The sequence below is a fragment of the Schistocerca cancellata genome, chromosome 4 (genome assembly GCF_023864275.1).
Source record: "Schistocerca cancellata isolate TAMUIC-IGC-003103 chromosome 4, iqSchCanc2.1, whole genome shotgun sequence".
NCBI lineage: Eukaryota > Metazoa > Arthropoda > Insecta > Orthoptera > Acrididae > Schistocerca > Schistocerca cancellata.
In genome coordinates, this window is record NC_064629.1 from 746,120,860 (window position 1) to 746,144,237 (window position 23,378).

The window sequence follows — 23,378 nt, forward strand, 5'->3', positions numbered from 1 at the left end:
CGAGTATTGTTCGTTAGTCACATCCTCACATTTCGTGAAGGGTTTGTTCAGTAACGCCAAGAGCGCCACGGAGATGGCCACTAAACATCCTGATTTGCTGTTAAAATTCCGGAAACACGCGTTCGAAGAAGAGAGAATCGACATATTAATATATCGCACACAAGTCTCGCGAAATTGTGATAGTAAAAAGAACAGATGCAGAATGTGGCACACATTAAAATCTGCGCTTAAAAAACCTAGGTAGGAGTCAAGATTCGTCACAAAATTTTGGAACCCGTGCCACAGCCGAGCAATGGCCTTTCCGAATAGAATAGAGGACATGTCTTGACAATCAGCCTCACGCCCTCAAATACCTTGTGAACATATGGCCCTGGAAAGAGGTTGTGACACGCGTCACACCCTGGATCCTCTTCGTGAGACGGTAGGAAGTCGGGGGTTAGGCAGTGCCCCTACACAAAGGCGAGCGACAATTATCTCGTTTCGTCTGAGTGGGTGGAGGTACTCCAGGGACAAGTGCTCAGTTTAACTGTTAAGTTTACTAACCATTCACTCTCACCCACGTCCCCACGACTGCCCTTAGCGCCGATGACGTGTCTGGCGGCAAGGCGGGGCCAACGATATATACGGACCCTGTGGCGTACGTCACAGCGTGTGACACAACGGGTTTTACGAGTTACAGCGACCGTCTCCAGCGGAGCGCAAGTTACTAATCGACATCACTGTAACACTTAGAAGATGCGCATTTAAATAAACACACGCTATAAATAACATACGGCAAAGTTAAGGGCTGTTGGATACCGTTACACTGACATACAGATTTCCCGCCTGGCCCCGGACGTAGCCGAGCGTACGCGAGGAATGTCGGGCTAGTACTGTGACGTCACATGGTCGTTCCCGTGGCCCGTGTTTCCCGTGGGGAAGGCGATGTCGCCGCATTATCTCGAAAAGCCTGTTCGGCTGCTGCATCGGCGATCTCATTCCGTCGTGTCCCATCACCCAGAAACTTTTTACTCTGTCTCTGCAAATTCTTTGGATACTCTGAAGAGCATTCTGCGAGTCGTACCGGATGAAAATACAGGGCTATTACAAATGATTGAAGCGATTTCATAAATTCACTGTAGCTCCATTCATTGACATATGGTCACGACACACTACAGATACGTAGAAAAACTCTAAAGTTTTGTTCGGCTGAAGCCGCACTTCAGGTTTCTGCCGCCAGAGCGCTCGAGAGCGCAGTGAGACAAAATGGCGATAGGAGCCGAGAAAGCGTATGTCGTGCTTGAAATGCACTCACATCAGTCAGTCATAACAGTGCAACGACACTTCAGGACGAAGTTCAACAAAGATCCACCAACTGCTAACTCCATTCGGCGATGGTATGCGCAGTTTAAAGATTCTGGATGCCTCTGTAAGGGGAAATCAACGGGTCGGCCTGCAGTGAGCGAAGAAACGGTTGAACGCGTGCGGGCAAGTTTCAAGCGTAGCCCGCGGAAGTCGACGAATAAAGCAAGCAGGGAGCTAAACGTACCACAGCCGACGGTTTGGAAAATCTTACGGAAAAGGCTAAAGCAGAAGCCTTACCGTTTACAATTGCTACAAGCCCTGACACCCGATGACAAAGTCAAACGCTTTGAATTTTCGGCGCGGTTGCAACAGCTCATGGAAGAGGATGCGTTAAGTGCGAAACTTTTCAGTGATGAAACAACATTTTTTCTTAATGGTGAAGTGAACAGACACAATGTGCGAATCTGGGCAGTAGAGAATCCTCACGCATTCGTGCAGTAAATTCGCAATTCACCAAAAGTTAATGTGTTTTGTGCAATCTCACCGTTTAAAATTTACGGCCCCTTTTCCTTTTGCGAAAAAAAAAACGTGACAGGACACGTGTATCTGGACATGCTGGCAAATTGGCTCATGTCACAACTGGAGACCGACAGCGCCGACTTCATCTTTCAACAGGATGGTGGTCCACCGCACTTCCATCATGATGTTCGGCATTTCTTAAACAGGAGATTGGAAAACCGATGGATCGGTCGTGGTGGAGATCATGATCAGCAATTCATGTCATGGCCTCCACGCTCTCCCGACTTAACCCCATGCGATTTCTTTCTGTGGGGTTATGTGAAAGATTCAGTGTTTAAACCTCCTCTACCAAGAAACGTGCCAGAACTGCGAGCTCGCATCAACGATGCTTTCGAACTCATTGATGGGGACAAGCTGCGCCAAGCGTGGGAGGAACTTGATTATCGGCTTGATGTCTGCCGAATCACTAAAGGGGCACATATCGAACATTTGTGAATGCCTAAAAAAACTGAGTTTTTGTATGTGTGTGCAAAGCATTGTGAAAATACACTCCTGGAAATGGAAAAAAGAACACCATGAATTCATTGTCCCACGAAGGGGAAACTTTATTGACACATTCCTGGGGTCAGATACATCACATGATCACACTGACAGAACCACAGGCACATAGACACAGGCAACAGAGCATGCACAATGTCGGCACTAGTACAGTGTATATCCACCTTTCGCAGCAATGCAGGCTGCTATTCTCCCATGGAGACGATCGTAGAGATGCTGGATGTAGTCCTGTGGAACGGCTTGCCATGCCATTTCCACCTGGCGCCTCAGTTGGACCAGCGTTCGTGCTGGACGTGCAGACCGCGTGAGACGACGCTTCATCCAGTCCCAAACATGCTCAATGGGGGACAGATCCGGAGATCTTGCTGGCCAGGGTAGTTGACTTACACCTTCTAGAGCACGTTGGGTGGCACGGGATACATGCGGACGTGCATTGTCCTGTTGGAACAGCAAGTTCCCTTGCCGGTCTAGGAATGGTAGAACGATGGGTTCGATGACGGTTTGGATGTACCGTGCATTATTCAGTGTCCCCTCGACGATCACCAGTGGTGTACGGCCAGTGTAGGAGATCGCTCCCCACACCATGATGCCGGGTGTTGGCCCTGTGTGCCTCGGTCGTATGCAGTCCTGATTGTGGCGCTCACCTGCACGGCACCAGACACGCATACGACCATCATTGGCACCAAGGCAGAAGCGACTCTCATCGCTGAAGACGACACGTCTCCATTCGTCCCTCCATTCACGCCTGTCGCGACACCACTGGAGGCGGGCTGCACATGTTGGGGCGTGAGCGGAAGACGGCCTAACGGTGTGCGGGACCGTAGCCCAGCTTCATGGAGACGGTTGCGAATGGTCCTCGCCGATACCCCAGGAGCAACAGTGTCCCTAATTTGCTGGGAAGTGGCGGTGCGGTCCCCTACGGCACTGCGTAGGATCATACGGTCTTGGCGTGCATCCGTGCGTCGCTGCGGTCCGGTCCCAGGTCGACGGGCACGTGCACCTTCCGCCGACCACTGGCGACAACATCGATGTACTGTGGAGACCTCACGCCCCACGTGTTGAGCAATTCGGCGGTACGTCCACCCGGCCTCCCGCATGCCCACTATACGCCCTCGCTCAAAGTCCGTCAACTGCACATACGGTTCACGTCCACGCTGTCGCGGCATGCTACCAGTGTTAAAGACTGCGATGGAGCTCCGTATGCCACGGAAAACTGGCTGACACTGACGGCGGCGGTGCACAAATGCTGCGCAGCTAGCGCCATTCGACGGCCAACACCGCGGTTCCTGGTGTGTCCGCTGTGCCGTGCGTGTGATCATTGCTTGTACAGCCCTCTCGCAGTGTCCGGAGCAAGTATGGTGGGTCTGACACACCGGTGTCAATGTGTTCTTTTTTCCATTTCCAGGAGTGTATCTCAAATAATAAAGTTATTGTAGAGCTGTGAAATCGCTTCAATTATTTGTAATAACCCTGTACTTGTATGGACACGTCACCTGGTTAATACGCGAGAGGGCCGGAGTGGCCGAGCGGTTCTAGGCGCTTCAGTCTGGAACCGCGCGACCGCTACGGTCGCAGGTTCGAATCCTGCCTCGGTCATGGATGTGTGTGTCGTCCTTAGGTTAGTTAGGTTTAAGTAGTTCTAAGTTCTAGGGGACTGATGACCTCAGATGTTAAGTCCCATAGTGCGCAGGGCCATTTTAATAGGTCAGAGGACTGTATATACTCGGCATCGACGACGCTTAAAGTCTGCCAATAGAAGAGTCCTCAGGACCTTATCTGAGGAAAGGCGGAACAGCAACTGTTTTCTTATTGTGCCGGCATAAACTACTGTACCTTTACAGCGTGTATTTAAAATTCGGCGGAATGTATGCCATATTCGGCTTCTCATACGAAAGTAATTAAAAATTTATCCGAGGCCTCGTGATCAGTAAATGTGTGTGCTTGTTCAAACACTGCAGGAGATGTCATCTACCGTGCCTTGTTTCGCCCGGATTCCTAACAGCTTTGTTGCCGCTCTGCAGGACTGTTAGCAAAGACGGACACTGGCCGATTTGGCTTCAAAGGCGTGTTGCACAGTCAAGAGTCGCCGCCGAATAGTACGAGGTGGTTCAAGTACACAGACAAGTACGTACGCCATAATTGCTGAACAAGGACACTGAATAAAATGTGTTCAAGCTTAAGCTGTTTTAAGGAGTTCCAGACACTTTTAGACTTTATTTGAGGCTGCTGTTCGAAGGTAACACCGGTTCCCGTCGGATCACCGAAGTTGAGCGCTGTCGGGGTTGACTGGCACTTGGATGGGATACTTTCCGGGCCTGCCGAGTATTGTTAGCAAGCGGGCTGCACTCAGCCCTGGTGAGGCCAACTGAGGACTCGCTTGATTGAGAGGTAACGACACCGGTCACGAAAACTGATAACGGCCGGGAGAGCGGCGCGCTGACCACATGTCCCTCCGTACCCGCATCCGATGACGCCTACGGTCTGAGGATGACACGGCGGCCGGTCAGTACCGTTGGGCCTTACGGGCCTGTTCGGACTGTGTTTGTTTACTGTTCGGAGGTACACCAAAGAAGAACGACTGTAGTTTATCTTTCAGTCGACAATTTCGCCAATAGAGGCGAAGCTCCGAACATTACTGCTGGCTGCCACACATTTTATTTTAACGAGCAGATAAAGCAAAAAGTTTTATAGCTGACTATTGCATTACTCCTGCGTCAAATTTAGAAGGAAGTGCAGATAACTTTTTCCTTCTAGTATTCTATTCCTGCATATCTCTATTACTCTCACAACGCAATTGACGTAGGCAACGAATTTCGTGAGTGGATAAACGTACTGCAAAACTCTGGTTAATATTCCCAATAGTTTCCATATATGTCTGCAACATGTGTGAACTCCACATATAATCCTAATTGTTTTGTAGAATGAATAATTTATATCTAAGTGAGGAGTCACCCAATAATACTATATCAATCCGAAGGACATCAGATATAAATGTGTGTGAAATCTTATGGGACTTAACTGCTAAGGTCATCAGTCTCTAAGCTTACACACTACTTAACCTAAATTATCCTAAGGACAAACACACGCGCAGCCTCTTAGAACGCTCGGCTAATCCCGCGCGGCGAAGGACATCAGAGGATGGAAATATGTCAAGTATGTTTCTGTGTCTCCGCTAATTATTCTTTTGACAAAAGTATCTGAATCTAAAAGTTACAGTAGGTCTGCTCTCTTTCTCCAATTTACGTTTTCACCAATATGCACAACGCTTGTTGGAGGAAAAACAGAATTTGCCTGAAGAGATTCGGGAGAATCGAAAGCGCGATGGCAGGATGGGCGATTCACTTTCTGAAGACCGTTCATTCGGAATAAGAATGGAAGGAAGAGTGGAGTTTAATTTCCCGTCGACGAAAATGTTATACAAACGGATGGGGTAATGTTCGAAAATCGGCCACGTCCTTTTCAAAGGCGCCTTTCCTACATTGGCTCTGATAGATTTTGGACAACCTCGGAAAACTAAATCTGGATGACTGGACGGAGTTTTAAACCACGCTCTTACCGTGCGACAAGTCACTGCTTTCAGAAATCAGTGTCTTAACCACTTCGCTAATTCGCATAGCTGTGCACAGAAAAGTGGACATATTCGCAGCATGTTCCCTCATCGTCAAAACACTGACCACCACGCTAGCCTATCCTGTGTGCAGGTCTCTACTGCTGCATAAATACTGCAACCTACATTCATTTGACGTCGTTACTTTCATCTCCGTCTGCAGCTTGTAACCTCACAATTATTACTCGATGCCTCAAGGACGTATCCTTCGAACTCATCCCTTCGATTACTCAGGTTGTGCCATACAGCAGTTTTCTCTCTAATTCGAGTTAGTTATTTCATTACTTGCAACTTTCTGAACATTAAAATTATGTGCCGAACTTGGACTCGAACATGGGACCTTTTCCTTTCGTAAGAAAGTGAACGACTAACGTCACAGGTTCGAGTTCTAGTCCGGAATACAGTTTTAACCTGGCAGGAAGTTTCAAATCAGCACAAACTCCGTTGCAAATTGAAAATTTATTCTGGATACTTAATTCCTAACTCGATCGGTATATCAATCTCCACTACATTACAAAGGCTATCCTCCTCTTGTATGTACGTTCATGTTTCACTTCTATATATAGCTCAACTGCAGACAAATACTTTCCTGAAACGCTTCCTAGCACATTTTTATTCGAAGTTAACAAGTTTCTGTTCTTCAGGAAAGCTATACTTGCTGTTCTAAGTTTACATCTCATATCTTCTTTACTTCCGCCGTCGTCAGTAGTTTGCTGCCCAAATATCAAAACTCGTCTGCCTCTCTCAGTACTCATTTTCTGATCTAATTCCCCAAGCATCAGCTACAATGTACTATCCTTGTTTTACTTCTATTTCATAACCTATTTTTCAGGAACCTCTACCACGCAAAACGGATCTACATTTTTATTAATGATTGTGTGAGTCCACTGTAATGAATCAATGCGACATCAATGACGGAGATTCTTACCGGTCCCTGGGAGAGGTAACCACAGAATGACGAACTAATGACGAACTAAACAAGTCCCCCCCTCTCTCTCTGTCTCTCTCTCTCTGTCTCTCTCTCTCTGTCTCTCTCTCTCTGTCTCTCTCTCTCTGTCTCTCTCTCTCTGTCTCTCTCTCTCTGTCTCTCTCTCTCTGTCTCTCTCTCTCTGTCTCTCTTTTTCCAGTTACCTGACTTACCACCACACAGACATTGCCAATACTTCGTCGACACTTATCTACAAAATAAGGCTTTGACCCTGGCATTACTTTATTGCAACGATATCATTGTGGAACGACCCAAAAGGTCAGATCATGTTTTAAATAATTAACAAAGATCATGTATTAGTTCACTGCGCAGCTGTAATTTGCTACGTTAAAGCGAGTTTTATGCGTTTGGCTTTTCAGTTTCAATAGCATCGGTGGCCTAGATATACCATACGCAAAGTATACGAACTGACTACACAGTACGCTATTTTGTACGAATGGGTTTCATATCCCTATCTAGCCACACACTTAGGTCCTCCAGTGGCTTCCTGAATTACTTTGAGCAAATTCTGGGAAAGCCCCTTCATCATGGGCGCACCTACTTGCTGTTCGATCTTTGTCCATCTGATGATTAAATAGGCGATAGGATGCTTACATACAATTTTCGTTTCAGCGCCGAAGTAATTAGGTGCATTAGTACAACTTTATAACTACGTATGTTCTGGGTTTCTATGCATGCACTTTTTCCTTCATTTCGTGGTGTTCTATCCCTTAACATTGTACATCGATTACTCTCTACTACTATCACTGTTACTACAATCCTGTACCTTTTTCTTCTTTTTACACCTGGCGTTTGTTTCCTTTTGCGTATTTTCTCTGATTGGTGCAAATAAACATAGCAAATATCAACTGCGGAATACGCAAGAACATAAACCTAGTGAATTAGTACAGAGCTAATTGACGAGCACAAAATTCAACACACGTCACAATATTTAATCCTTTGTGTAGGTGTTCGCTACGAAACAAATTGACATTCTCCTCCGACATAATAATTGCGACAAGAATACCGGCTTCATGGGCCACCTCGAGTCGTGAAACGTGCTAATTTCGAAGACAAACAGCTGAAGTGTCAGGGTCGCTGAGAACATTCAGATTCACTCCCACGCCTTAGCTGCGATCGATCTGCTGCGAGTACGTGCCGCAAAGGAGGGTGAAGCTGGCCTAGAATAAAACGTCAGTTCAAGGGTGGAGCCATCTATGGAACAGTCCGTTGAATACACAATACTAAACCACAAACAGCGAAAGTATAGGGTGTACATGAAGTCCAGGAACTTTCAATTATTTATTGCACAAGAACCAAACATTGTACAGATATATGTCACATTGAAGAGAAACGTTGAAAAAAAAAATTTTTTTTTCCTCCATGTATACCGCCACAGCGTAGTTTGGTAATTCGCCGATAGTCAGCGCTAGTGGCAAAAATGGCGAGTTCAGGTGCGGAGCGAGCTCTCTGTGTGTTGGAGTTCGACAAAAGCAAGTGTGCAACAGCTGTTCAACGGATATTTAGAACCAAGTACGGTAAAAATCCACCAACAAGGAAGGCCATTTACCGCTGTCACAAGAAATCCGTTACGACGGGTTGGTTGTGCCTGGCAAAGAGAAGCGGACGTCCCAGTGTGAGTGAAGTGGATGTATAGTGCGTACGAGAGTCATTCATTAGGAGTCGAAAGAAATCGGTGCATCGTGCATCCCGTGAACTCGAAATGACTCCAATGACAGGGTGAAAAGTCCTGCGACAGAAACTGTCTATGAAACCATTCAAATTGGAGATTGTGCTGAAGCTCAATGACGACGACAAAGACAAGCGTTTTGAGTTTTGTGTGCGAGCAAGTGAATTTCGTCCTAGATAATAGCTGTCGATGGCTCAGAAAGAAGTCCAATACGAGCCACAAAAATCACAGGTCATTTGCTGAACAACATAAAACGTTGGGAAACAAACAAAGTCAAATCCGAAGTTGTTTCTTCCGGGGAACTCCTGTTCTACAGACGAATTTTTAATTAAAAACTACCACAATGTGTAGTACAGACGATAAAGTTGTTTAGTTTTGTTGTTAAATTGAAATATGTTGCACTAGGCATGGCAGCAATTGGAAAAAACCGCTACGCTCATTTCTACTAAATTTAAGCCACTACGCTAATTAGTAACTTGTTGACGGCCAACATGTGGCCATACAAACAAAATTATGTATACATGGTAAGAAACCTTGCCAATGGTATATGAAACACAGAATTATGTGATACTCCTTTTTGTAAATGACCCCAATGCCAATGATTTCAGTTCATTTAAATTAATACCAGCGACCATTTTTACTCTGTGGACAGGCAAAGAAGGCTCAGACATGCAATTTTTCTCGGGACGAATCTTATGGTCAAGTCTTACCAACTGCTGCATCCACCCACACGTCCAGTTTACTTCAGTCGGACGAACGCACGTAGCTCTAACCTCAGTAACACTTAATGACGTTACAAATTTCATTCGTTCGGTTGTCTTGATTGCTGCTAGCACTAATCCGATTTTCGTTTTTATATTTTTAGACAAAGTCACATGAGAATTTCACAATGCTCTTACCAGTTCAGACAGACAGAATATGACTTCTGGCTGGTCGAAACCACTAGCGGCATTCTGAAATGCTCATGTGATTGTGTCGAATAATATTCAAATAAAGTAAGCCAACTGCTTTACCTCCAAAACGTGTCACTAATCCAAATGTTGCATCTTAATTTCTGTTCATGTATTTCCGCCAAAGACCATTGACCATTTGTTACGCCCAACTTTCTTCACCTCTGGCAATGTTTGCCAACGTGAAAAATCCCGAACTACACCATCGTCGGAGTCGACGGTAAACTACTGTTGTTGTTGGTTTGATGCAGCTTTATCCTGTGCAAGCCTCGACGTCTCTGCATAAAACTGCAACCTACGTCCATTTGAGCCTGCTTACTGTATTCACGCTTTTGTCTACTACTATTTTTACCCCACACACTTATTTCCATTACTCTTAGTCAAGTTATGCCGTATTCCTTTTTTCCAAATTCGATTCTGTACCACATTTGTTATTCGATCTAGCCATTTAATCTTCAGCATTCTTCTGTAGCACCGTATTTTAATAGCTTCTGTCTTCTTTCTGAATTGCCTGTCGTTCATGTTTCTCTTACGTAGAAACCACCACCTCCGTCAAATACCTTCAGAAAAGACTTCATAACCCTTCAGTTTATACTTTGTGCTAACAAGTTCCTTTGTTCAGACACGAATTTCTTGCTATTGCCAGTCTGCATTTTATATCTTACCTACTTCAGCCAACATCTGTAATTTTGCTACCCAAATAACGAAACTCACTGACTCCTGTTAGTGTCTCATTTTCTAATCTAACTCCCTCAGCATCACTACAGTCGATTACCCTTGTTTTACTTTTTGTGTTGATCTTGTCATCTCTTTTCAAGACAATGTATGTTTCGATCAACTGCTTTGTCACGTCCGCGGTCGTCTCACAGAATTACTATGTCATCGGCAAGCCACAGAGGTTTTATTTCTTCCCCCTGAACGTTCATTCCCTTTCCAAATTTCTCCTCGGTTTCCTTCACAGCGTGCTCTGTATGCAGATTGAATAACGTGGGGTATAGGCTACAACCCTGTCTCACTCCCTTCTCAACTATGGCTTCCGTCTCGTGTGTTTCGACTCTTGTAGCTGCAGTATGGTTTCTGCGCAAGCCTCAAATAAACCTTCGGTCACTGTACTTTATTGCTGCTGCTTCAAAAATTTCAGAAAGTGCAGTCCACATTGTCAAAAGCTTTCTCAAGATACGTCGTAGGGTCAGTATTACCTCGCGTGTTCCTACATTTGTCTGGAACCCAAACTGATAGTCCCAAGGACAGCTTCTACCATTTTTCCAAATCTCCTGTATATGATTCGTGTCAATATTTTACAACCATAACTTATTAACTAATAGATCGTAATATTCACACCTTTCAACACCCGTCTTCTTTTGATTTGTAATTATTACGTTGTTTCTTAAGTCTGATAGTATTTCTCGCCTGTTCCATATATCTTGCACAACAGGTGGAATAGTTTCGTCGTGGCTGGCTCTCCAACGGATTTCCTTCTCAAGGAATGTCGTCTAATCCACGGGCCTTGTTTCGGCTTAGGTATTTCAGTGCACTGTCAAATTCTATTTGCAAACCAACCTTCGAATAGTTGACAGTCTTTTTTTTGTCTTATTCAACGTCCCGTTTGTACTGTAGCCATTTCTGTACTGTACCCGATTTATCTGGCAAAAACATCAACCATTCTCTCTCCCTTCTTATAGTAGTATCTTACTTCCTACACTAACGTCTCTCTTCGTTTACCATTTTTTAAGACAGGAAATTTCACTGTCGTGAAAATAACAGATAAAACACACTCCCTTAAAATCAACATGAAAAATTTTAAAAACTATTGTCTGAATGCAGTCACTCATTCTCATACTGTCCAAAGTACCGAGAATATGGCCGCTGTGCGATACGGCGTCATGCTTCACGTAAAGATACCGAAAGTGAGTCAGCACTAATCAGCAGAATGCAGGAACTGTTAATGAAATCTGTCTGTGCTCTGGCACGTTCAGACACGCAGTTTTAGCATATTTACGAGTCTGGTCGTCTGCTCGACAGAGGTAACAAGTCACTGACGACCAGTTACGGATTCGTGTGTGTGTGTGTGTGTGTGTGTGTGTGTGTGTGTGTGTGTGTGTGTGTGTGTGTGAGAGAGAGAGAGAGAGAGAGAGAGAGAGAGAGAGAGAGAGGGGGGGAGGGAGGGAGGGAGGGGGGGGAGGTGGAGGTAAGTTAACTGACTCGAACCTACGAGAAATACGCGCTACATGAGAGAACGATGGCCTAAAACTGCACGTAAGACAATTTACCTTCAGAACTAGCTCTGAAGTACTGGGGTGTGAAAGTAGATGAGCCAAAGGAGCAGCCGTTAATTAGAAGGATGAATAGAGTTTACCTTCAAACTGACGAGCTCCATTATAAGCGAAACACAAACTCGGACTAGAAAGAGCTGGAAAAGAAAAATTATCCGTGTCTTCTGCCACGGAACGGAGACAGCATCCGACGGGACTTGTGTACGGTAACCACCCAAGAAAGTACATTTAGTTGCCTTGACATGACTTTGAAGCCGGTCCTGCTGATTACGAGTCTAGGTCGCTAACCACTGATGACGAACACTAATAACAAACCCGTTACTCCTCAAATCGCAAACATTTTCCTAAGTTACACAAAATACACACGCAAAGGCGCCACTATGCCGAACGCTAACAAATCGGTTAAAAGGCGCAGTCAGTCTCCGACCGGAGACAAACGACTTCGTGTGACATGTTACTAGTCAGAGCTACTTTGAAAGCGTTAATAACATTACAGACTCTGAATATGTATTAACATTTGCGCAGACGAAACACAAGAAATCATAGCTATTCTAAAATGAATGATTCTTATATTTCAGCATCGGCAATATCTTGTGAAAGTGCAAAGAACACAAAGGCAAAGTTGGTGGGTACGATGCCCCGTTTTATCTGTCACTTAGCACTTTCATCTATGGTGATATTCGTCGAGTTGTGCCGTGGTTCGGAGCGCACGTTAAACTGTAGTTTCCCCTTAAAACTGACTGGCTGTCACATCAAAGGTTAAGCAATAGGACCATGCCTAGCACAGCAATGTCGTGTTCTTCATGAGCGCTTTACTTAATCGCAAATTGCTTTGTATGAAAGATGTTACTTGACTAACATCTATATGTACGTGACTACACTGCAGTGTACAATTAGTGTCTGGCAGAGGATTCGTTGAACCATCTTCACACTATTTCTCTGCCGTTCCACTCTCGAACAGCGCGCGGAAATGCACTTGCGTCTTTCCGTGCGATCTCTAATTCCTCTTGATTTATTACAATGGTCATTTCTCCCTATGTAGGTAGGCGCCAACAAAATATATTCGCATTCGGAGGAGAAGGTTGGTTATTGAAATTTCGTGAGAAAATGCTGCCGCAACGAAAAACGCCTTTGTTTTAACGATTGACACCCCAATTCCCCCATATCCGTAGCACTCTCCCCCATTTTGCGATAATACAAAACGAACTACCTTTCTTTGGACTTTTTCGATGGTCGCCATCAATTTTGTCTGATGCGAACCCCACACCGCGATGCATTACTCCAGAAGAATACGCACACACGTAGTGTTGGCAGTTTCTTTAGTAGACCTGTTCACCTTCAGATAGACCGCAATTTGTTGTTTCCTTTCCCTACAACATCTATGTGATGGTTCCAATTTAAGTTATTCAAAATTGCACTCCCAAAGTACTTAGCTGAGTTCACAGCATTTAGATTTTTGTTATTTATCGTGTAACCGAAATTTAGCTGATTCCTTTTAGTACTCGTGCGGATGACTTCACAATTTTCATTATTTACAACCTATTGTCACTTTTCGTACTTTACAGATATCTTGTCTAAATCATTTTGCAGTTGGTTTTGAATCAAAAATGGTTCAAATGGCTCTGACCACTATGGGACTCAACATCTGAGGTCATCAGTCCCCTAGAACTTAGAACTACTTAAACCGAACTAACCTAAGGACGTCACACACATCCATGCCCGAGGCATGATTCGAAACTGAGACCGCAGCGGTTGCGCGGTTCCAGATTGAAGCGCCTAGAACCACTCGGGCCGGCCGGTTTTGAACCATTTGATGACTTTACGAGACGGTAAATGGCAGCATTATCCACAAACAATTTAAGAGGGCTGATCAGTTAGTTTCTTAAAACGCTTAGGCAGAGCAGAAACAGCAGAGGGCCTATAACACTTACTTTGGGAACGCCAGGTATCACTTCTTTTTTAACTCTACGAGTTTCGGCCAGTTACTACGAACTGTGACCTTTCCGACTGGAAATCACGAGTCCAGTCGCACAACTGAAACTATATTCCACAGGCACGCAATTTGATTAGAAGTCATTTATGAGAAACGGTGCCAAAAAGACTTCTGGAAATCTAAAAGTTTGGAATCAATTTGAGATCCCCAGTCGATAGCACTCGTTACTTCGTGAGAATAAAGAGCCAGTTGTGTTGCACAAGAACGACATTTTCTGAATCTGTTCTGAAGATTTGTCAATAGATCGTTCAATTCGAGGTAATTTACAATGTGTTGACGCAGTATACGTTTCAAAATATTACTACAAATAGACGTCAGTTATTTGGGTCTGTAATTCAGCGGATTACTCTTATTTCCTTTGAGTGTTAGTGTGACCTGTGCAATTTTCGATACTTTCGACGAGTGACGGATTGTATATGATTGCTAAGTATGCAGCTTTGTATCGGCATAGGCCTAAGCTGAAAGGAAACTAATAGGTCTACTGTCTGGACAGGAGGTCTTGCCTTTATTAAGTGATTTAAGCCGCATCGCTAAACTGTGGATATCTACCAATAAGTTATTCATGTTGGCAGTTGTCCCAGATTCGAATTCTGGAATATTTACTGCGTCGTCGGTTTCGGAAACCCGTTTCGTAACACTGCTTTAGTGAATACATATTCGTCGTTATGAACAACTATAGAACACGCACACTTATCACCAATCAAGTGTTTTTTTATTCGCAGGTTTTTAATTGCGTCTGCTTGATTTAACGCTTAGTTTTTAAGAAAACTTTTAAGCATTTTTTAATTGTAGTGTAAGAAAGATATTCGAATTTCCTAAAAATAAAACACGAGACTTAGGGAAGCTCTTTATTTCTCAAGTTTTGTTGGTAGGTTGGTTAGTTGTGGTACCCGTAGTTTGGTTGGTTGAGAGGGGGGGGGGGGGGGGGGGAGGTGACCAAACAGCGAGGTCATTGGTCCCATCGGATAAGAGAAGGAAGTCAGCCGTGACCTTTCAAAGGAACCATCCCGGCATTTGCCTGAAGCGATTTATGTTAATCACGGAAAACCTAAATCAGGACGGCTGGACGCGGGCTTGAACCGTCGTCCTCCCGAATGCTAACCACTGCGCCCCCCCGCTCGGTCCTAGTTTGGCTGTGCGTGATTTCGGCTCAGTAGGAAAAGGGGAAGGGGAGCCTCCCTATTTGAAAGATCACAGAATGGAACAGAATCAGAAAATATTGTTCACAATTAGCTTTTAAAAGAAACACTTTTTAACTTTCAACTTAATTATTAACACCGTACTGCCGGGTTAATTTTGATAATACCACTTGCAAACCTATTATTTATTAAGTGTGCGAGCCAAATATCAGGAGAAAATCAGATTTTAGTTTATACATGCTTATTTTTCAATAAAGCATATTTTTTCCTCTGGAATCTCATCGGAATACTCAGATACAAACAGAAGTATATATAGCTTCTTACTTAAAAAAAAAAAAAAAAAAAAACGTTTTGTTACAGTATTCCAGGACCTTGACGCGTGCCTCAGACGGATAATTTAAAACTTTTGCTCAGTAACTAGGTGTCGAACGTTGGCATCTTCATTTTCACGCCGCTGTGAAGAATCTGTATTAAAGGAACTCGCCACTCAAAATATGTTTAAAGATACTCTTATTTTATTAGTGACGAACTTTTCCATCCCATTAGTCGTAATTTTTGCGATTTGATCGATTCCTATTTGATTCCTTTTGTCTGTTGGTTCTGCCTCATGGGTCAGTGTAGTCACTGATTCAGAAGATTAAGGCAACAGGAACCATAAACGATTTTTCAGTTTATATAAAGTTTTGAAAGAGTTCTGAAATCTAAATACGGTGCTATGGCTATCGAAGCAGCACAAGTTCATGCTTCGACTAACATACTGGTACCGAAACCTGCAATCTCTTATTGTAGTAGTAATTCAGTTTCATCACAAAACGTAACTTTTTCAATAGATATAATGTGGCTTTCGCCATCCACCTTGTATGACAGATCCCTTTGGAGCACGGAAAGATACTCCAGGAGATGGTTCTTCGAGACGAGAATTCGCAGTTGATTAAAAAACTATCGTCTCATGTATCTTATGCCTGCAAGTTAAACACAGGAGTTCTTTTTCCAAAACGTTTTCAATCAAAACACAGGCACCACCGAAAGTGGTCGTATTTTAAGGTGTTTCGACAGAAACTAATGATTTAATTCAAAAGTCATTCTGTACGAGTTTCATGTACATTCTCCTGCTCTTTTCCGTACTAAGAAAAAGATCGAAATATGCATAAAATTATCAGCATTGAACTAGAAGTGAACTTTAATTTTCTTTTATTTTTAAATACACTTGTGTGTAAAATTTGTATTTTAAGTACACTAATACATATTTAATGAATTGTTTAATTTCATATTCGTTTCACTCTTGTCTGTTAATGGTTGCCTGTGCTGGCTCAGACGTTCCTTCCCAAATACCTGACGACTGATTCCGTGCACGAACCTCGGGGTTCCATTCATCTGATAACTGAACAAAAGTTGGTTATGTTTCTCACTGTAAGTATCTTCAAAGCACTGATGTGTTCTATGACTTCAAGGTTGTGAAAAAAGAATCTTTTCACTTAACGAAGTTCCGACGATTTCCCGGTATTTTCATGCAATTGCCCCCTTTAGTGACACAAAGCTGCTAATTATAGTACATAGTTTCTCAACTACTGTGTCGAAAGTTACGATTTTTCCAAACAAATCTGCACTTCCCACACATGTGGTATTGCACTTGGATGCATACTTCATTTACACACACGCGTATCGTAAAATAGTATTATGTTGGTTTCACAGATCATAGATTACTTGCAGTTATTTCATGCTAGTAATACTCGTGTACGTTTATATCATTTTCTTTAAACGAAACGAAAACGAGGACATCGTACTTGCTACGATTATGTCCTCCGCTCGAAAGTGAATGACAAGTGGGGTGGTGCGCGCTGGGTCGTAAACAGTTCCATCTTCCGTAGAGCATGCCGTCACTGGCCCCGACAAGTATGATGCTTTCTAAGGACGCATTCAGCTAAGGAAATAGAAGTAAACACTCTGCGCAAGGCAGTCAACGAATGTATCGTGCAGAAATAATTCTTGCGCGTACTTGGTATGTTTTGGAAATTTATCTAAAATCCACACAGAATGCACAATTAAACAGAAAAGGTACGGCGAGAGGGTAACGATGAAGGATTCCCAAAAAGGAAAGATTACCAGTGAACTGTTTCCCACATATGAATGAGTTTGCTCATCTCTAGGTGCACTGAATGACCGAGGATACTTCGTGCCAATATCAGTCACCCTGTCCTATTCTGCCCGCGTACAGAGTTTGGGGTAAATGAGTCTTATTCGATGATCCTTACACAAGATGTATATGACACAGGTAGTGGAACTGATGTACCGCCTACGTAATCACATTCGAAATCTAAGGATTTCACAAGCACAGAAACAATGCCGTGGAACAGACACAACAACCAAGAGCAAATGCTTCAAACAAGATATGTCCACACTTTCAATACTTCCAGAATATTTTCTGGGACTGAAGCTGGTGTATTTACGTTTTTTTTTTTTTTCTTATTAGTACTAGACGCGCGAAGCGAGTCTGATGTCACTTCCAGTGTAACATCCCGTGCTGTGCTCCTCTATGTGGCTATACTTTTACTGGCAATTACAAGCTTTACTTCAACTCCAATGTTTAATATTAACTTCTCAATGAAGTATTTTACGTGGCGAGTACAGTATATCTCTTAAATTTGTTCGTCAACTAGGAACCCGAGGATTCTGATGAAAACCTCGTATAAGTAAAATTTTGTTCCTTCCGGTTGGCTGTTTTATACCTATCCTATTCTTGTACGGTTGCTGTCTCATAGTCATATTTAAAATTGCGATTAAAACAGGCACAATGAAACAGTTCATGGTAAAGACCTGAACAATGTGAACACTGTGGCTTTAGATACTGGACTATGTAGGGTGGATACACTAAAAATGATGGAACTGGCTGAATATTAGGGTGTAACATCCTGCTGACGACCATGTTAGTAGAGAACAGTCGAAGCTCGAATTAAGCAAGGATGTGACAGAAAGTGACCACGACGTTTTCGAATGAAACAGCGCGACATTCGAATTTAGAACACAGGAAGCGTAAGTCTCGATGGCCCGTCGAATGTTTGAACCTCAGTCCTCCCGAATGCAAGTACAGGGGACGAACCGCTCTATCACCTCGCTGGATGGGAAAAAAACCATACTTTTAAAAGTACTATGATGTTCTAAACGACTACCGCAATAATCTCGTGGATATTTTGATACAATTCTGCAGTTTGAAACTAAACTCCGGAAACTTTTCCGAAAGTCATTATTTTCAGTGTCACCTTCATGGAAGTGAAACATGAACGATATACATTACACACAAGAAAAGGATAGCTGCTTTTGAAAAGCGGTGCTGCAGAACAATGCTTTAGGTTACATGGGTAGATCGAGTACCTAATAAAGAGGTACTGAAGAGAATTTTGAAGAAAAGAGTTTTATAGTACAACTTGGCTAAATGATGAGTGGGCTTGATAGCACAGAGACAGCCGGAGATACTGTGAAAAAGTTTAATAACGTATTGGAGCGAATGTGTCAAAAGGTATAGCAAAACGGTCTGTAATTTGTGGTGGCACTTTCGAATGTGCTGTGAAACGACATTTCCAATAAACACACGTCACCATCATCAGCTCAGTACTCATTTTTCTCGACATGAAAAAGCCGTGTTGACAACAGAGCACATGTGACAACAGGGCACATGTTAACACGACGATTCCCACTCTGAATGACACATTGTATCACCTAACCCCTAATCAGCATGCCGGTTTCCTCTTGAAACGCACTGTACAAGCCTCTTAACTGAATAGCCAGTACGCCCGGCAGTGTGTGAGAATTCGGCAGTATTTGGAAAGCGCACTGTGATGTACGAAGAAGAGTTTAAACTTGGCAAACATCCATTAAAACTATTTATTATTTTGGTTATACTACCAACGATAAGCTTTCTGGCATTAACAATTCAGTAATGATACCGCCAAACAACGTTTCGGCACGGCAATGTTTTACAAGCGCTCTGCCGTTGCCTTTAACCTGAGAATAGCTTTGCCAGCCAGTTCTGCATCATACACTATACCAAATCTTTCCAAATAACTTCGGAAGAAAGCGTGCAAATGATCACGAGAACATAAAAAAGGGTAACACACAGATTGAAGCACGGACGTACCATTTTTTTCCGTATACACGAAATACCTTATTGCCAGATATTCAGCCACGAAATAAATCCAGAGGAACAGAGTTTAACCCAGTACTTCTGATATGTAGTCTAAAAATCACATAGCCTAGTTAATACTAGTGGGTCTCTCTGCCTCCTTTCAGACAGAACAAGCTAATTACTATACATGTTTTGTTCCAGCGTAATAAGAAACGAGGTTTTCTGTCGTTAACTGGTAAAGCTTTCCTCAACGCGAAGTTTGGTTAGAAAGATATGATGCCTTACAAGACACTCCCTATTGCTGGTTTGACCTTGACTTCCTACTTTCGAAATGACTTACCAGCGAATTATAAAGGGGCACAAAGTTTAACGTGCACTCCGAACAATGGTACAGCTTATTTTTCATATTTGTAATTACCTGATGTGATAAAAAACAAATGATTGGCCTTAAAAAAAATTAAGGAACGACTGGGAATCGAACCCCGGACCCTAAGATTGGTAATCCTGCACTTATACACTACGCCACGATGCAACACCCATACTTCGTCACGCCAATGAAACCTACATTTCAGTTGTCGTACAAATTTCATGTTAGATAGTACCAGTGTGGTACTAGTGAACAATTCTCGATTTATATCCTGGTTCAAGTCGTCTCACATTGTATTTCCGTGATATGTTGCATTCTGTATCAATTGTTTCTTAATTTGAGGTTTTATTTGAGTGACAGTTTTTATCAACTTTCGTTAACAAGGCAGTTCAAGTTATCGCATTATTAAATTATTCATATATACGGCCATAATAAGTCGCAGTTGCATAAATGCTTTCAATACTACTGTAGTATACTACTTCCTGTGGAACTACTTAATGCATTTTTTTCACAACAGTCGTGTTTCGTGATTTCTCAGTTTCGTTGACAGACCGCGTGTTAACACTTCTTGATTTCCACGTAGCCTTGGATTCAATTCACGCAAATCAAAAAGATTCTTACTTGTACTCACATCGTTATATCTCACACAAAGAAGTTTCTCTTCAAGAACAAAGTGTGTTTACTAATCCTACTTGCTAATTTACTTGGTTTTCTCTAATGCATTCACTATTGTTCTTAATCACAGGCCAACTAATAAAATCTGTAACATCTGCATCCATTTATTGTTTTCAGTAAGAACAATGATTTTCATCTCTAAGCTTTTAACATTGTTTGTCCTCTTCGAATATACTCATGTTCAAGTTTCTTTCACTATAATCACTTTCAGGAACGGTGAACAGCAACAGTTATCTAACACTTCTAGTATTACTAAGATTTTTCTTTGTCTGAACAGACGTGCTGCACACGCTAGCTTGCGTAGCAAATGCCACTGACGAAATCGTCTCCTGTTATCACCAACGCAACAGTTTCGCCATTTCGACGAGTTTGTAGTCGCAGGCGGATTTCTTCGGATAGTCAGCAAAGCTACTAATTCAAGTTTTTGTTTCAGGGCGCAAAAACAACTAGGGTCATATGCGGCCATTAATTCAACGTTTCCCATATTTGTTTATACTTGAAGAAACTACCTATCACCTAAGGGGTCAAATAAATAAATAAATAAACAGCCCCCCTCAAGTTACTTTTATTTATTCAATGCCTATGGACATAAAAAATATTCAAAACGTACGCAAGTAATACAACGTAACACCTCCATATAACCAAAACACAAAGATGGCTGGAACAAATAATCAGCTGTTTCACTGTAAAACTATGGATGGCAGGCACGTTATTTAAGACACAATCATGGAATTTCAGAAAAAAGGCGACAATTAACTCGGCAAAGAAAAAAACGCAAAGAAACAAGAAATCTAAATACTGGTAAAAAGTTATCAAATTATGGCATTTCATTATCTAAGGATAACAGATGATGACTGGAATAAACAAACATTTTCAAAATTCAGCCACACACAGAATTTGTGTTGTTTACAGTAAAAAGGTTAAGTACCGCAATAAAAGCCAACAGCAAACTCTGCAAGATATAAATATCACATGCTAATAACATATACACAACTTTGATACAACCTGCTTTTCAAAAACTCTACAAAAAGCATAAATTAGATGTGCAGGCTGAAAAGAACTACACAATAAAAGACAGAAGAAACTTTTCTCGGGACCATATACCATGAATTTCGAAATTTACTGGGACACAAACTATAAAATTTTAATGAACTACAGGCAAATAATATTAACTGTTAATAAGCTCAGCCCCGTTACTGCAACTGAAGCTAACATTACCTTAGATAGCAGAACAACAAAACATGAAGATGAATTTAGAATTCACTGATCTCCGACTGCTTCACTCGTCAATTTTGAACAAAATCTTATTACAATGTCCATATCTTTATTATTACGAAAACAAACTAGTAGAGAGCGGGGGGGGGGGGGGGGGAGATTAACTTTGTTTTGACGAACAGTAAATGTAGGGAGGTAGCAAACAAAAAGTAATGTCACTCATAAACCAAATACTAGTATTTGGAATTGTTTAATGGCTACCAACAAGAGAGACTGAAGCAATTACAATGTAAACTGATGGAAAACAAAAATCAAACTAACCGTGGTTATTACACGACACAAAATAACTAAGATTATGGAGGAAAAAAAGAGGCACAGTATTTTCAAGTCACGATTTTCAGTGTACTGTTTGTACCTACAGCAAACTGTTGGTGCAACAGCATCCAAGCGCTTGTGCAGCAAAATGTGCTTTATATTAAAATCTTTGCCTTGACTCTTACGCTAACTGTGTCAACTAATACGCACAACAGCGAAGTTATCAGGATATACAACTATTATTACCAATCTCGTCAGTCAAGCAATAAACATACCTTACTTTGCAAAAACTTGTTGAGGAAACAAAGTTTGAAAAACAAGCTCCTGCCTCATAACAAGTGCGTCGGAATATATGACGTATTTCTCGGGCAGTCTGTCCAAGTTTTGTCTATACGTAATACGATCCACTAACATATCATCGGAAAAGGGGAAAAAACAAGTCTCTCACGTAACTTCATGCGAGGCTATAGAATCTCATTTCTTGCTGTTCTCTACGTGTGAACCATTATTTAAAATAAATCCTTTGCATCTCACCTGAGAATGGCTCTGTATCGACGCCAGTGAAAGAGAATGAGTTCCTCCATGATGGTTCCCCGAGTCATTTTGATCTTCCGATTTTCCTGGCCCACTGGACTTCTTCTTGGATAAAATAGTCATATTTACAGAGACGGAATCTTCTCTGGATACTAATTCAAGAATCCGTCATGTACCACACGGAGCACCAGTTCAATAACCACAACAGCCCTCACTCGGTCACGCACACCAACACACACTACGCCAAACACATTAATAACTCTACCTCCCCTCCACCAGAGAGCAGCACTGTTGAGTCACTCCACGTCACATGGTTCCCTTCTCTGAAACACATTGACCAGAGAATATCCTAGTGGCCACGCCCGTCTGTCGTTTAAAAATGTCCCAACAAAATTTTATTTGGCTTCGGAAAAGATATCTACAGTAAAAGACGCTCTGTCTTAGTTCCCTTTCGCCTGCGGGAAAGGTATAAGAACTAAAAGCTGTTGCGTCACAGTTCTTTTTCACCTGCGGGAAAGATATAAACAGTAAAAGATCTTACGTCACCTTTTGCTTTCGTTTACGGAAAAGATATACACATTAAAATATGCCAATTGTTGTAGCAGTAGAATACAGAGTTCAAAGCGCCACGGTGCTATGCTCTAGTTTTCTATTTCACATATTTCAATTTTAACACATTTTCTTACGCCGTGCTTTCGTCATATTTGTAAAGTGTAGATTCCACAATGTAGCCACCGATTTCAGTAGCTTTCGCTTTTCCCTTTCGCCTGCGGGAAAGATATAAGCACTAAAAGCTGTTGCGTCACAGTTCTTTTTCACCTGCGAGAAAGTTATAAACAGTAAAAGATCAACGTCACCTTTTGCTTTCGTTTACGGAAAAGATATACACATTAAAATATGCCAACTGTTGTAGCAGTAGAATACAGAGTTCAAAGCGCCACGGTGCTATGCTCTAGTTTTCTATTTCACATATTTCAATTTTAATACATTTTCTTGACGCCGTGCTTTCGTCATATTTGTAAAGTGTAGATTCCACAGTGTAGCCACCGATTTCAGTAGCTTCCGCTTTCTTCATTCCCATGAGAAAATCGATTAAAAGTCTTTCACATTTTCTAATAACTAGCACTCGAACCTTTACATATTAAATTTCGTTTAATCTTAAATGAAGGTAA

At 42.3% G+C, this 23,378-nt stretch overlaps 1 protein-coding gene across 2 annotated transcripts in view; it reads right to left on the reverse strand.

The window, feature by feature from the left end:
* Positions 1-22,453, reverse strand: part of LOC126184025 (OTU domain-containing protein 5) — a 106,221-nt gene extending 83,768 nt beyond the window's left edge. For both annotated transcript variants that reach the window (XM_049926379.1, XM_049926378.1), the window contains exon 1: positions 22,207-22,453. In XM_049926379.1, the coding sequence (XP_049782336.1) occupies positions 22,207-22,329 (123 nt within the window). In that variant the 5' untranslated portion in view covers positions 22,330-22,453. The remainder of the gene's footprint in view (positions 1-22,206) is intronic.
* Positions 22,454-23,378: the final 925 nt, after the last annotated feature.